General features: G+C 48.5%; 2 protein-coding genes across 7 annotated transcripts in view; one reads left to right on the forward strand and one right to left on the reverse strand.

The window, feature by feature from the left end:
* The window catches only part of HLCS (holocarboxylase synthetase), a 215057-nt gene extending 209451 nt beyond the window's left edge, over positions 1–5606 (forward strand). For 5 of the 6 annotated variants that reach the window (XM_032276920.1, XM_032276919.1, XM_032276922.1 and 2 more), the window contains 2 exons: positions 3002–3215; positions 5012–5605. In XM_032276920.1, coding sequence (XP_032132811.1) covers positions 3002–3215; positions 5012–5183 — 386 coding nt within the window. In that variant the 3' untranslated portion in view covers positions 5184–5605. Of the gene's footprint in view, positions 1–3001; positions 3216–5011 lie in introns of all 6 variants that reach the window. The other variant, XM_032276916.1, reaches the window with a different exon arrangement.
* A 1284-nt stretch (positions 5607–6890) lies between these two features.
* Positions 6891–18733, reverse strand: part of SIM2 (SIM bHLH transcription factor 2) — a 54832-nt gene continuing 42989 nt past the window's right edge. The window contains exons 8-11 of the mRNA XM_032276923.1: positions 17866–18013; positions 15867–16035; positions 14543–14951; positions 6891–12064 (exon numbers count right to left, since the gene is read on the reverse strand). Of these exons, the coding sequence (XP_032132814.1) occupies positions 11634–12064; positions 14543–14951; positions 15867–16035; positions 17866–18013 (1157 nt within the window). The 3' untranslated portion in view covers positions 6891–11633. The remainder of the gene's footprint in view (positions 12065–14542; positions 14952–15866; positions 16036–17865; positions 18014–18733) is intronic.

The raw sequence follows: 18733 nt of genomic DNA on the forward strand, positions 1-18733 counted from the left end.
TCCACACTCCTGCTGCTCATCGCATTCAAAATGGTGAAAATAAACATTTAACGTACCATTCTGTAATAAGAAAAAGCAAAGTTACTTTCTTTTTTTTTTTTTTTGAGACTGAGTCTCTGCCAGGCTGGAGTGCAGTGGCTTGATCTTGGCTCACTGCAACCTCTGCCTCCCAGGTTTAAGCGATTCTCCTGCCTCAGCCTCCCAAGTAGCTGGGATTACAGATATGTGCCACCACGCCCAGCTAAATTTTGTATTTTTAGTAGAGACAGAGTTTCACCATGTTGGCCAAGATGGTCTTGATCTCTTGACCTCATGATCCACCCACCTCAGCCTCCCAAAGTGCTGGGATTACAGACGTGAACCACTGTGCCCGGCCCAAGTTAATTTCTAAAATAGTTCTGGTGTCTTACATTCTTATCGTGACCTTCCCAGGCCATGAAAGAGTTGTTGTCGTTTGAACCGTCAGAAGAAGCTCCACGCTGGTCCAGGTGGGGTAAAGAATCCCTGTTTCACCTTAGCACATCCAATTCAGGCAGAAAGATGGATTCAGAGGCAACCTCAGAAGTTCTGAGGTTCCTAGCCATCCAGCCATCAGCCTCACTCTGTGGCAGTCAACCCTTATCTGTGTTCAGAAACCAGCAATGGTCAAAAAACATGTAACTGTGTGTTCCAAGTGCCAGCCAGGGAATACAGGCCTGTGTTACCAGCTCTGCCACCAAGAGGCAGTGTCACTCTGGGCAAGCTACTTCATACCCTTAAAGCTCCATTTTGTGTCTTTTTTTTTTTTTTTTGAGATGGAGTCTTGTACTGTTGCCTGGCCTGGAATGCAGTGCAATTCCAGAATTACAAAAAAGAATGATCTTGGCTCACTGCAACCTCCACCTCCCAGGTTTAAGTGATTCTCCTGCGTCAGCCTCCTGAGTAGTTGGGATTATAGGTATGTGTCACCATGCCCAGCTAACTGTTTGATATTTTTAGTAGAGATGGGGTTTCACTATGTTGGCCAGGTTGGTCTCGAACTCCTGACCTTATGATCCACCCATGTCGGCCTCCCAAAGTGTTGGGATTACAGGCGTGAGCCACCACGCCAGCCTCCTCCATTTCCTATCTTTAAGTGAATAATTGCAGTCGATGCAGAGATTCCTAGGTAGGGGCCAGATAACAAGGAGGCTCATGGATGATCAACATGGGGTAAGCGAAGGCCAGATGTAGTGGCTTGAGCTCATAATCCCAGCTATTTGCGAGACTGAGGCAGGAGCATCACTTGAGCCCAGGAGTTCAAGGCTGCAGTGAGCTCTGATTGAGCCACTACACTCCATTCTGGCTAACAGAGTGAGACCCTGTCTCAAAAATAAAAAATAGGCCGGGTGCGGTGGCTCATACCTGCAATCCCAGCACTTTGGGAGGCTGGGGTGGGTGGATTGTTTGAGTCCAGGAGTTTGAGACCCACCTGAGCAACATGGAGAAACCCTGTCTCCACTAAAAATACAAAAAATTAGCTGGGCATGGTGGCGCATGCCTGTAGTCCCAGCTACTTGGGAGGCTGAGATAGCAGAATCACCTGAGCTCAGGAGGTTGAGGCTGCGGTGAGCTAGGATCACGCCATTGCACTCCAGCCTGGGCAACGGGAGTGAGAACCTGTCTCAAAAAATAAATGAATAAATAAAAAAAAAAAGTAGCGGAATGAAACATTTCCCTTTGGTGAGAATTCATAGTTTTTATTGAATTCTGAAGGCCATGGGATGGGGTCTCTGACTTTGGGGATTCAGAGTAGCCAGCAGGGGTACCCACTAGTCCTTAGGGCATAGCCTTAGTTGCCAGTAGTCAGTGTTGCTGTTCATCCTGGGAACTCCCGTGTTCTGAGTGCAGGGGAGAGTTTTCAGTGCTGTATAGCACTTAATTTAATGCCTTACTTTCAGCAAGCACTTCAGATACTGTTTGTATTGAATGAATCAATGAATGAATGAACTGCAAATTCTGCCCTGTTGCTGTAGCTACTTGGTTTTTTCCGGAGGTAATTGACATTGCTTTGTATTTTAATAGCCAATATATTGTTTTCAGATCTGAGACCATTCAGTCCTTCCCTTCACACTGGAAATGGCGGAGCACTTGCCGCAGAGTGCTGTTGTTAGAAATGGCATCGTTCTATCTGAGGCGAATGTCTTAGGGATTTTTTTCTTGGAGTCACTGAAAACATGGTAGTTTTCTTACTACTTAGTTTTTGCAGTATTTCATTTCTTACTGAAGACCTCTTGCAGGTCAATTCAGGGCCCTGCTGAATACTGAAGGTCAGCTGTTCTGAAGACACAGCCCCTCCCTCAGTGAATAGTGGTGTTAAGTTACTGCACAGAGAAGCCTGTTCAGACACCACCCCAGGAACTCTCAGGAAGCCTTGGTTTAGGAGCCTGTAAAAAAGCCACTGAGCGTGGGTCAGTGTCTTGCCAACAGCTTAACCTTAGCACCAAAGACTTCCAAGGAAAAAGGAGTAAAACATGCAATCTAGGGTTATGCCATTATCAAGGTTTGAAATGTCTGAATCCAGAGTTTACTCCCCAAGTCCTGAATACAACTCACACAACTCTCTGTTTTCAACCATGTGATCTGTTCAAGTAGGAGAAGGAAGAGATATTCTTCTAGATTGGGCTCAGTGCAGAGCTACAATGCTTGGTAGACCACTTATTCCAGAGGCAACACTCATACATTTTGTCCCATATTTAACAGTTTCTGTTGAATTAAACGGAATCAAATGTGGCTTTCTTTTTCCCAACTTATTTGCAGTAAGGCTCAGATGATTTTAGCTTGAACAAGAATAGTAAAAGAAGGACAAAAAGGAACATGGACAGAAAGATAGAAGTCACTCTTCAAGTGGCTAGAGACAGAAAATCTGAAATGAGTTCAAGGAAGCAGGAAGTTGACAGGACTGTCACTTTTTCCAGGTGGCAGAAAGGAATGTGTGGTACCATCAGCAGGCTTAGCTGCTAAATTGTTTGTTTTTGTCCAGGCTGTGGATTTAATGTGACGAACAGTAACCCTACCATCTGCATCAACGACCTCATCACAGAATACAACAAGCAACACAAGGCAGCGCTGAAGCCCTTAAGAGCCGATTATCTCATCGCCAGAGTCTTGACTGTGCTGGAGAGGCTGATTGACGCGTTTCAGGACAAAGGGCCCAACAGCGTCCTTCCCCTTTATTACAGATACTGGGTCCACAGGTCAGTGCTGGCTCTTCTTCATTCTTTTCAACCCTTCGTTAGTACCTTAGTATCAGTAGTTCAGTGTCTTAAAATGAGGGGCTGAGCAGTGGTCCAAATGATTATCTTCTGTGCCTCTGCTGGAGAAACCGCATGGACACCATCTTGACCAAGTTAGCATCGCCAGTAATGGAGCAAACTGGCATCTTATGCCTCCTGGTGGGATGCAGTGGGAAGAACCAAAAACCGTGAAGAGAATTTAACATTGGTTTAATCTGGTTCTAAGTGTGAGGAAACGATCTGACACATCTAAATTGTTGAACCTTCTAGGTAACAGTGGTTCTTAAAGTGAGATGCTCAGGCAGGCCTCAGCCTCAAGCATCAGAAACTCCAGGGCTGGGCCAGCACCCTGTGTCATAACAGATGCTCCAGGAGATTCTCCTGCAGCTGAAGTCTGGGGACCACACACTGATGTTAGGACATCAGGCCTGTGTCCTGAAAAATGTCAGTGTCCTCACACAAGCAATCGGACAAAAAAAAGTGGGTGAATTGTCTGGGATTAGAGAAGACTAAAGAGGCATGCCATCTAAATGTAAAGAGTGTGATCCATAGATCCTGGATGGAGGGAAATAGCCACGAAGGACATGGGGGTGACAGTGGGAACGACATGAGCATGGACCACATGGTAGATAAGGTTATTGCATCCAGACCGAGTCCCGAGTGACCATAGTTAGTGCTGTTATAATTTTATAGGAGGTTCTTGTTCTCAGGAGATTCATGCTAAAATATTTAAGCAGAAAGTGTCATCCTGCCTGTAGCTTTTCAAAAACTTTTTAAATGTCCATTTGTTTTCTATTTTTTTTTTTTAAGAGAGGGTTTGCTGCGTCACCCAGGCTGGAGTGCAGTGGTGCCATCATCGCTCACTACTAAAACCTTGAACTCCTGGGCTCAGCTGATCCCCCTGCCTTAGCCTCCCAAGTAGCTGGGACAACAAGAGTGAGCCACACACCCCGATAATTAAAACAAATTTGTTTTTTAGAGGCAGGGTCTTACTGTATTGCCCAGGCTGGTCTCGAACTCCTGACCTCAAGCAATCCTCCCACCTTGGCTTACCAAAGTGCTAAGATTACAAGCATGAGCCACCACACCCACCTGCAATTTATTTTTATATGATGCAGAAAAAAAAATATGTGTTTATGTGTGAACAGAGAAAGCAAATATGGAAAATATTTTCGTTTGGTGTGAGAATGGAAGAGAATATGAGGTTTATTGTACTATTCCTTCAGCTCTGTAGATTTGAAATTCTTCAAAATAAAAACTTCAGGGGAAAATTCTATGCTTCGAAAGTTGTTAAGAAGGACATGACTTGAGTACATTTGGAAAATATTCAAAAGAAGTAGGATCAGGACGAGTTTCACTTGCGGTTGACATGACCCAACTCTGTTTTATACGATAAAACATTGTTTGCCAGCTCAGCCTCTTTTTCTCCAACCTCAGCCAGGTGACCTAGAGTAACACAGTGTTTCTTAAAAGCGCTGGACGTGAAGAAGCGGTTCGAACCATGACCGCAGATGACCAGAATTAGGAGGAGTGACACTGTGTGAAGAACCTTCCATCCTTGTTGAACTTGCGCCCTGCTGGTTACTTAAGCGGCTATTGAGACTTTCACCTGGGTGGAAGGAAGTCAGGCTCAGCCTGGGCTGCCTCTTCCCCTCAGCGAGCCTCAGCCCCTCCCCAGCACCCAGCCCTCTCACCATGGATTATTATTCAGCTCATTGTCCTAAGCCCGCCTGTGACGTGCTGTTCCTCCTTTTCAGTGGTCAGCAAGTCCGTCTGGGCGGCCCGGAGGGACCAAAGGCATCCATCGTCGGCCTGGACGATTCTGGCTTCCTCCAGGTTCACCAGGAGGGCAGCGAGGTTGTGTCTGTGCACCCGGATGGCAACTCCTTCGACATGCTGAGAAACCTCATCCTCCCCAGACGGCGGTAGTGCTGATGTCCCTGAGACCGGCCTGGGCCTGCCCTCCTGACTCACCCGGCCTGGCGCTTGGGCAGCAGGCGGGATGCCGCTGGGCTGCCTGGGGTCCGAGCCCAGTGCGAACCACCACCGTAAGCATTCTGCTTTCATCGCGGCCACCTGGCCACGTCCACACATCTGGACATTCTGTTTCTGTTTTCTTAGGTTTGTTTTGTTGTCGTTTCCTTTGGTGTTCGAGGAGAATCTGGGATAGACGGTTGGCACGTAGATTTAGATTAGGGAACGCCCTGGCACAGGTGGGAGTCACTCTCCCTTCTGGGACTTCGACTTATGTTTATTGTCAGGGGGAGTTTTCATGTGGAAATGGCAGTGGAAGCCTGGGTGCCGTGGCTCACGCCTGTAATCCCAGCACTTTAGAAGGCCAAGGTGGGCGGATCACCTGAGGTCAGGAGTTCAAGACCAGCCTGACCAATGCGGAGAAACCCATCTCTACTAAAAATACAAAGTTAGCTGGGCATGGTGGTGCATGCCTGTAATCCCAGCTACTCTGGAGGCTGAGACTGAGAATTGCTTGAACCTGGGAGGCAGAGGTTGCAGTGAGCCGAGATCGTGCCATTGCACACCAGCCTGGGCAACGAGAGTGAAACTCAGTCTCAGAAAGAAAAAGAAAAAGAAACAGCAGTGGGAAGATTCACGTATTTTCCCAGTAGCGGAGACCTTTACCCCTAGACTGTGAAAAAACAAACCAAGATTTGCTCTCGAGCCCAGGCCAGTGTTGAGTTAGAAGTACCGTGTCCTGTTTCTGAGCATCTTGGGAGGTATTTAACACTAAGAACCTGCATTGGCTCGTGGCCATTGTTCCATGTTTTTGTTAATGAAGGAAAGGGACGCGCTGCTCTCCACCTGTGATGTGGTCCCACGGCCAAGTCTAAACGCCTGTAGAGATACAGTCAACTGGTGTTGTTGCAATGACCTTGTAGAGGAAATCAGTTAATTGCTTTGACATTATTCAGTGAGCCCTCCTTTCCTACAGAAGTTTAAATGTCCTTACTTAGGGACTTGCTTTCTTAAGTAGGTTTGAATTTACTGCCTATTGCGAAGAGACGGAATCAAGTTCAGAATCCTTAAATGTCTGATGAAGCATCACTTGGATGGGAGGTGGTGACTTGGCTCTGATAGCTGGAGATGAAGGCACACTCATGCCACATACAAGGGAGGACTTGGAGCTTTAAAGCCAGTGTCAGATTCACTCTGAAATGTGGAGCATTCCTGCAAGACTCTGCAGTTCACAGAATAGAGGACATGGCGTTCTACTCAGAAGTCATAGCTTTTCTCGCCAGCCCCCCACCTTTACCTCATATTACCAAGGAGAAAATGTTACCGATACTAAACACCATCAGTTCAGAGGGAGGCTGTGTATGTGAGTGCCCGCTTATGTATGTGCGTGCGTGTGTGCACACGTAGCTTTAAAAGAAGACATTGAATATCCGACGTGCTACCGGCCTCATGAAAGAACAAAAGAAAGGAAGCGTTTTGATACGCATTCGCTATCCCCAGATGGACACCAGGCCTTTTCCATGGCGCTCCTATCTGTTGAACTTGTGAATCATCCCCATTACCTTTCAGCTTTAAAAGGCCAGTTTTTGTCCAGCTTTCTCTCTTCCTGCCAGTCCCGGCTGAAATTAATGGAAAGAAAGTTTGATGGAGCTTTCAGCTTTGAACAAAAGTCCTCCACTGTAAACTAGGACCCTCTGTATCCTGGTCTTACCCAGTCAGGCTAATTCCAGAGACTTGCGGTTTTTAGTATAAAATCTGTCTACCTTTAGTCAGGCATAGAACGCCCCCATAGGAAGGAAAAATACCTAATACGTATTTTTTGGAAATGAAACATTAAAAGAACTTCAAAAGTAATTTTTGGAAATAAGGCTTCAATTAGAATTATTTTTCTCAAAAAAACAAAAAAGAAAACACTCTTCTCCAAATGCCCAAGTCTTCTTTCAAAATTAGTTTGAAGCTTAAATAAAAGTCTACACCACCCCCAAATTACAAAATGGACTCACCCTTGAGAGGACACCTGCAAAATATCACCCAGGGCAAAGATGTCGAGGCTAACGACGCAAGTTTCATTTCTCAGACTTTGTAATATAAGGCCAGCCCTCTCTCAGAGCTGCCATCATCACTTTTTGAATTTCTTTGGGGGTTATTTAATGAAAAACATGCTATGTTTTGTTTTAAGCTGAAGTCTTATTCTGGCCATTCTGCTTTGGGGAACAAAATGTTATCATTTAATTTCCTTTCTGCAAATTAAAACTAATGAAGTGTGGCCTTGTCAAAGGATGTGGAGATGTTCCTGGCATCCTGCTGTGCCTCTGCTTTCCAACAGGCTGCCCACACCCACAGGAGACCCAGTTGTCTTGAGGGAGATGAGGCAGCCTTCAAGCAGAGGCCGAGTTTTTCATAAACCTGACTTTGCCTCACGTGAACCAAAGACTCTCGCAACTCTGCTTCTTATAGAATTAGCTGAATAAAGGCATTTTCCCAATAGCTGTTAGTGTTAGGGCAACTGTCTACCTGCTATATCCCTCTCCCAGGTTTGGGCTGTATAGTATGCACCCTGCAACTAGGATCTCAAGGAGTTTAAAGGTTTAATGGAAACTTGGCATTTTCCTCGTGATCTTTAAAATGTGGTCACTAAACTCAGGATTGGCATGTGCTTTTAGAACACTGGATTATCCCTGGCTTTAGAGGCTGTGCATTGAGTATTGACCATGTTTTGTAAAAGCAAGATATCCTCCTTTCCAGGCTGGTAACAGATTTCAGGGGGACTCTTGGGGAAGGGGCCCCTAAAATAGAACACAGCAGTCACTGGGCTTCCTGTCCCTACCCCCGCCCCAGCAGTGCCCTTTGGCACTGGGAAGTCTGCCAGGGAGTGGTGGAAGTAGGAAGGATTTGTGTTCGAAGTAAAATCACGGTTGAGTTTCACTGCCGCAGGCTGATGTCTGATGTGAGAGCAAGTGACTGACCGGAGTGCTGTGCACAGGCCCATGGGGAGCACGGGCAGCAGAGCGCAGCCTTGGGGGTCCCCCAAGCCACAGCAGGGACAGCATGCTCCCCTTTTGACCTAGAGTCTGGGAACAAAGAGAGGAGCCAGCCTCACCCCAAGCTTCAGATGTAGAAGGGAGGCAGGATGGGCTTCCATTCTCCAGATCTGTTTGCTCTTAACTGGCAGAACATGGGAGAATCCTTATTCCTCGTTAATCACTATGCATATTTGAAATAAAACAAAGTGGAAGCCTCCGCAGTTTTAACTTTTCAAAGAATGTCTGAAAAGAATCACTTTAAACCAATGCCTATAAACAGTAAATCTACCAAAATAAACTAAGACTTTCTATGTGGTTTGGGCTCACTCTTCTTTTTACAAGTTTCATTTTTAAAAGTAGGCAACTACTTTGGGTTACTGTATTTTTATTCATATTTAAACATATTTTTACAAAATAAATAAAGTGTTTTACATAGTAAGGAATATTTATGTATTTCCAAGTATTAAGAAGCCAGGTGTTTTTTTGTTTTTTTTTTTTGACATATTGACAAATGTATTCAGTGCTGTACACAAGAGAAATATTATTACTCCAAAGAATGAAAGTTAACAAAACCCAAAAACAAAAACGCTTTTCACTGAGGTGAGAAATAAATTTAATGTAACAACTTCTAGATTGTTTTTAGGATATTTCTTATTCTTTTGTGGAAACTGCTTGACTTTTCATCTGAACAGTGTTTCCCCCAAGATTTTAACCTTATATGCCATACTTAAGTTTAGGAACAGCTTGCATAATGCATTCTAGATAACACAAGGGCTGTGATTCACTAAAATTCCAAGCTACTGTGATTTTATGACATTTATTTGCAAATGTTCTTCATTTCCCACTCTATCTGTATCAGCCCTCCCAGTCTACCTTAACCGTCTTATAGCTGGGGTAAATTAAAACTTAGGTAGACTTTATACAAGATCCATTGACCATATTAAACCTCCCCCACTCAGGGCGGAAGGGCTGAAGGCAGGGCTGATAGGACTTTTAAAAGGATAAAAGGGGTGGAGGCGGGGACGGGTGGGGGGGGGGAATACAGGCTCTTACAGATACCCTCCGCTGCCCTCCACACCCAGCCCATTGCTCTACAAAGGTATGAATGGAATGGCTTTTCTAGAAAAGGGCTTCCAAGAACATAAAGGAATTCCTTTCCCTGGGAGGCCCTGTGGAGGGCTGAGCCAGCCTTGAATTGGGCTTATTTCTCAAATCCATTTGATCTGGCCTTTTTGTCAACATAGTACATGTTAGGGCCTACGACGATTTTTTTTTCCTTTTTGTAAAAGAGGGGCATATATATTGAAAATGCTTCCTCTTCCCCTGCCAGAGCCTCACAGAAGTCAAGAAAAACTATCCCCAGCTTAAATATGCAGACTCTTAAAGATGAAGGTAACAATATTAGGTTGCCATAGTAACAGCACTGTTAACTTTGCACTGAGCCCTGGCCGTCCTGAAGCCAGCTCGTGGAAGAATCTTCCTTCATGTTCTAGGTTATGAAAACAGTGATGTTTGTTTAGACAAGGACGTTTCGCTAGTACACATTTTCTTTTTCCAGTACATATACAATCTGTTACGCCTGTCTACGTTGTCACTTGTAAAATAGGGTCCTTTTTCTCAGCAGTAACCTTTCTTATTGAATTGCTCTGATAGTCTTGATTTATTTTTACTAAATACAGCTCCAAAAGTTAATAGCAAGGTAGACAGAAAAGCATTTTGCGGTACTTTATTGGAAAATGTCGGTGGTATCTCCTAGTAATAAAACCTACACCTTTCAGGAATCACGGTTTAATTACAAGACTCATGAACATAAAAAAAAAATAATACCCTCGGCTTATTTCATGTGCACACACTCACAAGGAGCTGTGAATGAGGTATAGCTGGGTACGTGGAGAGGCGGGTGCATCCCTTCCCACCGTGCAAGCCCCTTCGCTGCATGACCCACGGTCCTAAATTTGCAAATTGTAACTCATACCATGATGCCCACTGACAGATACCCTGTAGGGACTGAGTCAGGTCCTCACTAAGTGACACAGGGTTGGCAAAGAAACCAGTTCACATTTTGAGAGCAGTCGGTGTAGGTGCCCTTTGATTCTAGAACGATGAGTTAAAAACATTTGTGAAAACCTCTTTCCATTCAGAAAGGTGGAAAAAGTTTCCCGAAATAAACCATTTTGATAAAGCAGCAAAATGATGCAGTGTTTATAGTGTGAAGAAAATGGAAAGATGGTGGTTCGATGCATGGGTGCAGTTCGGAGCCATGATGGAATTTTTCTGTGTTGAGATCTTTAAGCAAAACCCACAAAAAATAAAAATGAATGGAGGCTTATTTTTTAAACACTGCTGGTGCTTTATGAAGGGATTTCTGTTTACCTGTTGCACACGTGACATATTCTTACGACGTTTTCTCACTTTGTAGAAATGCTTCAAATGTCTACATCATTTCATGACATCCCCTTCACATGTTTTTCCTCCAGGAGGTGCAGGACCCATTGACAGTGTTCCGTATTGCACATGCAATTTAACTTTATTAGCACTATTTGTAGCAAACACAAGCCTAGTGGATTACAGATCTGTGTGGGCCAGAGGGATTTTGCCACATAATAATGAAGCTGGACAGGGTCATTCTCATAAACTCTCTGGCTACATATATATTTTTGCATTTAATGCCTATTTAATATATTCTGAAGATGCTATTCTTGGTGTTATCAAGAGTTCATAGGGGTTAGGGGGAGGTAAGAGCTTGTTCATGTGCTTGTGAAGCACACCCATGTTCACAGACACACAAAATGGAATTGCATGATCACCCCCTCAGTCTTGGCTTGTTGGTTTTTGTATTGAAGAAAGGGTTAAAAAAAAATGAGACTCTTGAATGACTTTTAAAGACAGTGGAGTTGTGTATTCATAGAACTTACAATCATCACTTCTGCCTTCACCTAAGCATCTAAAAGGGCTCGGGACACAGGCGTCCCCTCCCAGATCCGCCATCCACGTGGAAGAGCGGACTGCGGCAGGGTGCGTTTCCCTCCTGAAAGTGGAGAATATTTGCGGAGTGAAACCGCTTCAATCTCCCAGCGGGACTTTCTTGGAACGTCGGGGACAAGGCTAAATGGCTGAAGACCGATTTCAAGGTGAGGAAACCAAGCCCCCAGCAACTGGGTCGCACCGGCCCTCGCAGGACACAGGCGGGCGGTCCCCTGCCGGGCGCGCCTCGGTCCTCGGTACCCGCGCGCGGCCTCCGCGGTGGAAATCCGCAAGTCGGGGGCGTCCTATCAAATAGCCCTCTGCATAAATTACTGTGGGTCGCGCGCGTCTGCCGGGCTCGGTGGCGCCGCAGCCCCAGGAGGCAGGGCCCAGGCTCCTGGCGCGGGCGGCCGGCGGGTCACCTCCCGTTGGTGATGATGACCGAGGCGCCCAGGTAGTGCGGCAGCGGCGCTCCGGGCGGGGAGGCGGCGGCGGGGCTCGGGTGCCGGGGCCGCAGCGCGCCTGTCACCGCCTCGGGGCCGCCGGGGGCACAGGCCAGGCTGGAGGCGGCGGGTGCGGCGCCCCCCAGCGGCCCGCGCCGGGCCAGCACGCGGTGGTAGTTGAGCAGCACGAAGGGCAGCTGCGCCGGCGCGCCCGGGGTCTCGGGGGCCGGGGGCCCGCAGCACTCGGGCGCCGCTCGGGCCAGCGCCAGCCGCGTCCCGTCCCGGGCGGCCTGGCGAGCGGCCTTGGCCGGGCCCAGGGCGGGCTCCTCACGGTAGTGGCCGCAGCTTGGGAAGCTCGGGGGCGCGGTGTCCTCGCCGAACCTGCGCACTGCGGCGGCGGCGGGCGCTGCGGGGACAGGCGACACGTTAGAGGGATGCTCGCCCCGGGCAGCAAGGGGCGCGGCCGCAACCACCCCCTCCCCACCCAAGCCCTGGACGCGCCCGCCACCCCTCCGCAGCCCACGTGCTCCACCCAGGGGTGGCTGTCGCCCCCCCCCGTCTAGTCCGCGCGGTCCAATCTCAAGACGCGACCTGAAATGTTCCAGGAGCCACGTTACAGAGAAACAAGTGGGATGCCTGTTAAATAATACACTTCCTTTAATGCACCATAGCCAAAACACTATCTCAGCGTGCAATTAGTGTTAAACAATTATTGGGACTTTTTTTTTTTTTTTGGTACCGAGATGCAGAGCACAGGTCACATCTGCCTCACTGCACTGGCCACATTTCCATGTTCAAGACCACATGGGGTTGGTGGCTACCTGATTGGACGGCAGGGGACTAGAGGCCACCAGGGGCCTTAGTGTTAGATGGCCGTGTCTGCCCCATTTCTTCTGCCAATCCCTCAGTGCGGGAGGTGGGTGTGTAACCACCCTGATCCTTTCGCCATGGCATAATGAAAAATAACCACTCCTATCTACTCAGTCAGACGCCTGACATTAAGTAGCTTCCCGGCTTTTCTTTCTTAACACCTTTTGGCAACATTTGTCTTCCTTTAATACCAAAGAGACTAGGAAGCTGATGGCAAATTGCCTCAAATTACCACCTTTGGTCCACTTTTTATCATGTGTGTGACAAGGAGATTGTTAACCTCTTTCACTTTTAAAATAGTAGTAAAAGTCAAATACCATGTGACTGCATTAGCCAGCTTCAGACACACACACAAAAACTCTTTGAAGTCAATCTCAAGTGGGTCTGATGTTCAGCTGTTATCAAAACCCTTTGCTTTGCCTTCCTTTGCTTGGATGTTCTGGAAGGTCCCTTCCTTGGTTATGTGAGGGACCCAAGGTGTTCATGGGTTTAGTGGATGCAAATCTAAGGGATCAGTGGCTCCTGGGACAGGCCAGGTCAAAAGGCAAGGGGCCTGGCCCTGGTCACCAGTGTAGTCTTTTCTAAGTTGGCTACTTCTGAAAAAACACGCCCTAGTGATTTCCAGAAAGGCTGGATTCTCCCGTAATCTATCCCTCGTCTCAGATTTGGGAAGAAATGTTATCTCAGCCTCCAGTCAAAACACAGAGCAAGAGATTCCTAGGATTTGCAGAAAAAGCAGTATGAGGCCTGGAAGGAGCAGAGCCCTGCCTGCCTCAAGAGAGGGGCACTTCGGGGCACTCTCCTCTTTGATCCTTTCCTCTTTAAGCAGGGGCTGGTGTGATTTTTTTCTGGGGTATATCATCCTTTTTGTGTGTGTGTGTGAGACAGAGTCTCACTCTGTCACCCAGGCTGGAGTGCAGTGGTATGATCTTGGCTCACTGCAACCTCTGCCACCCAAGTTCAAACAATCCTCCCGCCTCAACCTACTGAGTAGCCAGGATTAGAGGCGCTCACCACTGTGCCCAACTGATTTTTATATTTTTAGTAGAGATGGGGGTTTCACCATGTTGGCCAGGCTGGTCTGGAATTACTGACCTCAGGTGATCTGCCTGCCTCGGCCTCTCAAAGTGCTGGGATTACAGGTATGATGTGTCCGGCCTGGGGCACATGATCCTGATGTCACCTTCACCCACATTTTAGTGGCACTGCAGGACACCTGCACCATCTTGGTCTACACTCTGAGCAGCAGTTAGGTCTGGGTGCAATGAGAATACATTTCCTGTAGCCAACCCTCCATCCCCATCTTCCACCCTCTGCCTGGGATTGGTCTAGTGAGCAAACAGGAGTCTGTGTCCTGGGCAGCTGGCAGTGTCTCTGCAGATGACATCTGCTTGCCGGCCGCCAGGAGAAGGCGAAAGGCCATTCCTTCCTGTTGTTGAACTGGCATGCACAAAGCAGGCCCCTACTGTGTGCCGTGACCTGGGAGTAGGCGCATCACAGCTTATGGCCGCATTTGACAAGTGAAGAAACTGAGACCTAGAGGGCTTGTGTCCTTTGCCCTGGGTTGGGGAGTGGCATTTCTGTCCTCAAGCTCATGAATTTCCACCATAGTTTTCCCCACTTCCGAAACTGGCATGGAAAACAATCAGGCCTCAAATAGCCACTTCTGGGTGGGGTGGAAAGTAATCTTGCAAAAGAAATGCTGCCAGGGCGTTCTCAGCACGTGAGAGCTGGTTTTGAAAATCACTGCCCCACTTTGGTCAGGATTTACGTGAAGGCCAGATACTGTTTTCCTTTGCCGTTTACACTGTCACTAGTGTCAGTTCGCAAGGCAGGTGGGCTGCCATTTTGCACTCCCCAGGAGCACCTGCATCAAGAGCAGGAAAGCACAGCAAACCTTACTGAGAAGCAGAAGGAGGGAAAGCTTGCCCAAAGCGTGAAGGTTCGGTCTCCATCTGCCACCCACCGGCCGTGCCCAGTCCTCCCGCCTTCCCCACGAACAGACCTGACCCACCTTCATAGCTTGGCATCAGGCTGTGCCAAGCAGTGTTCACCGGTGGCTCTGGAGGGTTTTTAGCTGGAGACGAGCTGCTAGGCACTAGGGGGTTGGCATAATGCCACTGGCATTCACCACTGGCTGGCAGTGTGCTCAGGAAAAAGCGTGCCACCTCACACGGGGATCCTTGGGGCTGCCCGAACTTGGCGGGCAACATTGGCTTTTTGCTGCTGAAGACATGGGAGTCCAGAGGGAAGCGTCCGTAACGGTAGGAGAAGGGCAGGCTGTAGGGTGGCGCAAACAGGAGGTCACTGCTCTCAGAGTGGAGCTGCGGTTCCGGGGGAGCGGGAGCGCTTGCAGGGGGACTGGATCTCCAGTTTCCAAGCTGGCCGCATTCCAGTTTGTCCATTTGGAACGAGCTGTATTGCTGCATGGCAAAGAAGATGGACGAAGGGCCAGTGAGGGGCCGGCAGGAGCTGCCTCCCGGCCCTGCACCATCCGCCCCTACAGGGCCCAACCCTCGCCACCACTGCAAGGTCCCACTGGGGACAGGCACACAGCAAGCGATACCCCAGTGACCTGCTCCCAGGGTAGGAGAGCCCCCAGCCCTGAGCTAACACCACATCAGACACAGATGGACACTTGCTGTTTCTTTTCTTTGTTTGAGATGCAGTCTTGCTCTGTCGCCCAGGCTAGAGTGCAGTGGCACTGTCTTGGCTCACTGCAACCACCACCTCCTGGGTTCAAGCGATTCTCCTGCCTCAGCCTCCCGAGTAGCTGGGACTATAGGTGTGCTGCCACCACTCCTGACTAATTATTGTATTTTTAGCAGAGATGGGGTTTCACCATGTTGGCCAGGCTGCTCTCGAACTCCTGACCTCAGGTGATCCACCTGCCTCAGACTCCCAAAGTGCTGGGATTACAGTTGTGGGCCCCCACCAGTCTAGAATCTAACCCACCACTGTAGAATCTAACCCACCAGCCTAGACGCTAACCCAGCAGCCTTCTAACTAACCAGTCAAGACTCTAACCCACCAGGCTGGAACCTAACCTGTGGATTCTAACCTGTCAAGCCCATGAGAATCTAACCCATGGGTTCTAATGGTCTGATGTGCCTTCCCAATTGAGTCTTCTGTTTCCTAAACTTGACTAGTTCACCAGGATGTCAGCCTTCCTCTGGCGTCACTACTGTGTATGCAGGACCTCCTGGAGGGACCTTGCTTCATGGGAGAGAGACCCCTGCTGTGCATTGAGAGGCTCCCTGTTCCTTAATGTGTCCAGGCATCCCAAACTCCTGGGATAAATTTATCAGCACCCCCAAATTTCAGTATGTGCGTGTTACCTGTGGGGGGTAAGGGTTTGTTCTCAGCTTTGTCTTCATCTTGGTATTTTTGGGTTTCACTAATTTCCTAGTTTCTTGTGAGGTAGACAAGGCAGTCCTCCAGGAGTCCTGGGACTTGGCAGTGGACACCTGCTCCAGGGACAGCTGCAGTTCCTTGTATTCAATCTCCCTGGAAGGCGGGAGTGGGCTGAGTCAGGTCCAGCAGGGGGCAGAGGCCGAGCAGCTTCCCTGGCCCCAGCCCTGGGGCAGCTCATTCTCAGTGCCCCAGTGTGCCTTTTCACTGGGGTTGGATGTGGGTGGGCTTTGAGACAAGGCCAGCTCACCCTCATGATAAAAGCGGTCTGCAGCCCCAGGCTGGTCCACCCCAGGACATACTGAGCCAGGTCAGAGCTCTCTCCAGTCCCATAAAGCCCCAAACACATCTCTGAGTGGTGGTCAGGGGGTGGAGGGGGGGGTGGGGGGAGGGGCCATGGGCCATTAGGGGAGCCGTCAAGGGCAAACGCGACAGGCAGAAATACCACTGATCAAGTCTACCTGCATCCAGCCTGAGCATCTGTGGGCCAGGTGCCTCTCCAGATAGCACCCCAGGAGGCAAGAGCTGGGGACCCTTCACGGGTCTGGGAGCCTGCAGCTTTATGCATTGTCACATCGGGGCCATCTCTGCCCTAAAGAACCCAACTCAGCAGGGTCATGGTCACATGCGGAGAGGTCAGCCTGGAGAACCAGCCCACGTGTTTGCTCAGGAAGGTTAACTAATGGGCTAACCTGTTTTCTGCCTGACAGTTTTGCTAGAATCACTTGCCTTCTGAGACACACAGGACCTGGAAGTCATTCTGTGAATGAACCTAGAGCCTAAATCCTCACCCTGTATAAAATGCAAATGAGAATCCTTTTCACCATGGGGCTGGGGGCACTGCAGGGGTCAGAGCCTGGTGTGAGGTGATTTAATGTACAATAGCTATGGTGGGTGGAAAGTAATATGTGGCCCCAGATAGACATATGTCCTATTGCTTCTAATGGCCTTAAAATATTTGCAGTGGCTCAAGCCTATAATCCCAGCACTTTGGGAGGCCACGGCAGGTGGATTGCCTGAGGTCAGGGGTTCGAGACCAGTCTGGCCAACATGGTAAAACCTCGTCTCTGTTACAAACACAAAAATTAGCTGGGTATGTTGGCAGGTGCCTGTAAGCCCAGCTACTTGGGAGTCTGAGGCAGGAGAATCGCTTGAACCCAGGAGGCGGAGATTGCAGTGAGCCGAGATCACACCATTGCACTCCAGCCTGGCAGACAAGAGCAAGACTTTGTCTCAAAAAAAAAAAAAAAAGTATTTGCAGGCTGAGCACCACGAGCTCATGCCTGTAATCGCAGAACTTTGAGAGACTGAGGCAGGAGGATCGCCTAAAGCCTGGCATTCAAGGCCAGCCTGGCCAACATAGCAAAACCCTGTCTCCACGAGAACATTTATATGTTTTTGATTTACAAAAAAAAGCATTTGCGACTGAACTTGACCTTCTGAAGTGTTTAAAGGGCCAAATATTCATCATCGTTTGCAACAGGCTCTATAGGAAGACAGGTAAAAAATGGGAGATGTCCTGTTTCAAGCAGCAGGAGCATCCAAGATGACCCAAATGTCTGTGGGCACGGATGGCACACGTTTGTATTCTTGATCGGGGTGTGCACGCTCTTTGCATTCTATTCAGGACAGGGGCATTCCCACCCGCCCCCCATGCCCCTCACCTAGGCTCTGCGATGGGATCCTAAGCTATGCCCAGGGCAGAGCACCCTCCTCCTGGCTGCCCCTGCAGCCTCGCACTTGGCCTTCACTGCTGAGCATAGAAATAGCTTGGACCTTCCAAAATGACTGGATTGCTCAAAAAATAAATAAAAAAGGAGACAAATGAACAGTTTGAGAAAGAGAGAGATGGTGTTTATCGGAGCCATCCGATGTGGGACGGGGAAGAGAAGAGAGCAAGGAGAGAAACAAATACGTGTGACTTACGTGAGTACATAATTGACACTCACGATGCAGTGGGGCCGGGACGAGCGGCTGTTGTGCACCACGGTGGCGTAGCTCTGCACCCACACCCAGCCGCCCCGTTTGGACAGCAGCCGGTAGTACTTGGTGGTGACCTGGCCCTTCACCAACACTGCAAGCACAAGGTGACATGAGTCCTCAGACACTTCGCAGGCCCCACCTCTGGGATACTGCCCCCAACGGTGACCTACATCCTGAGGATACCTCTGAGAAATTGACAAAGGGGGCGGGCTTTCTCTGCTGGAGGGCGCATGTTTGTGTGTGTCTCGTGCGTGCATACAGAAACACACACATGCATACGCACATAGATGTGCACACAGGAATTTTGCCTACAACTTTAAGGAGTTCCCACCTGTTAAGAAATCTCATTTAACAGTCATTGCTTTCATTGAGGGAAACATAAGCCACTGAAGTGTGTACTGGGCAGAGTGAAAAAAAATTGAATCTGCTTTTTAGTTTCTAAAATGCCGCGATTATATTTTAATCCTCGAACCCTTAATGGGCAGAGCAGGTGAGTGATGTAGTTATTTACACCAAGTAGTCAGTTAAGCGCATTCAACCAAGTGTCAGGCTGTTGCTGATGCTCACTGTTCAGGTACATGGGCGTATTCACAGTGAAACTGCTATGTCAGGCTGTTGCTGATGCTCACTGTTCAGGTACATGGGCATATTCACAGTGAAACTGCTATGTCAGGCTGTTGCTGATGCTCACTGTTCAGGTACGTGGGCGTATTCACAGTGAAACTGCTACTCTGTTGCCATTCATATTTTCTTCCCATTAATCCCAGTTTTCTTGGGCCCATTAATTTGCTATGTTGTTTATGTAGGAAGG

This window comes from Sapajus apella, unplaced genomic scaffold (assembly GCF_009761245.1).
Source record: "Sapajus apella isolate SASKATOON/1434 unplaced genomic scaffold, GSC_monkey_1.0 scaffold8, whole genome shotgun sequence".
Taxonomy (NCBI): domain Eukaryota; kingdom Metazoa; phylum Chordata; class Mammalia; order Primates; family Cebidae; genus Sapajus; species Sapajus apella.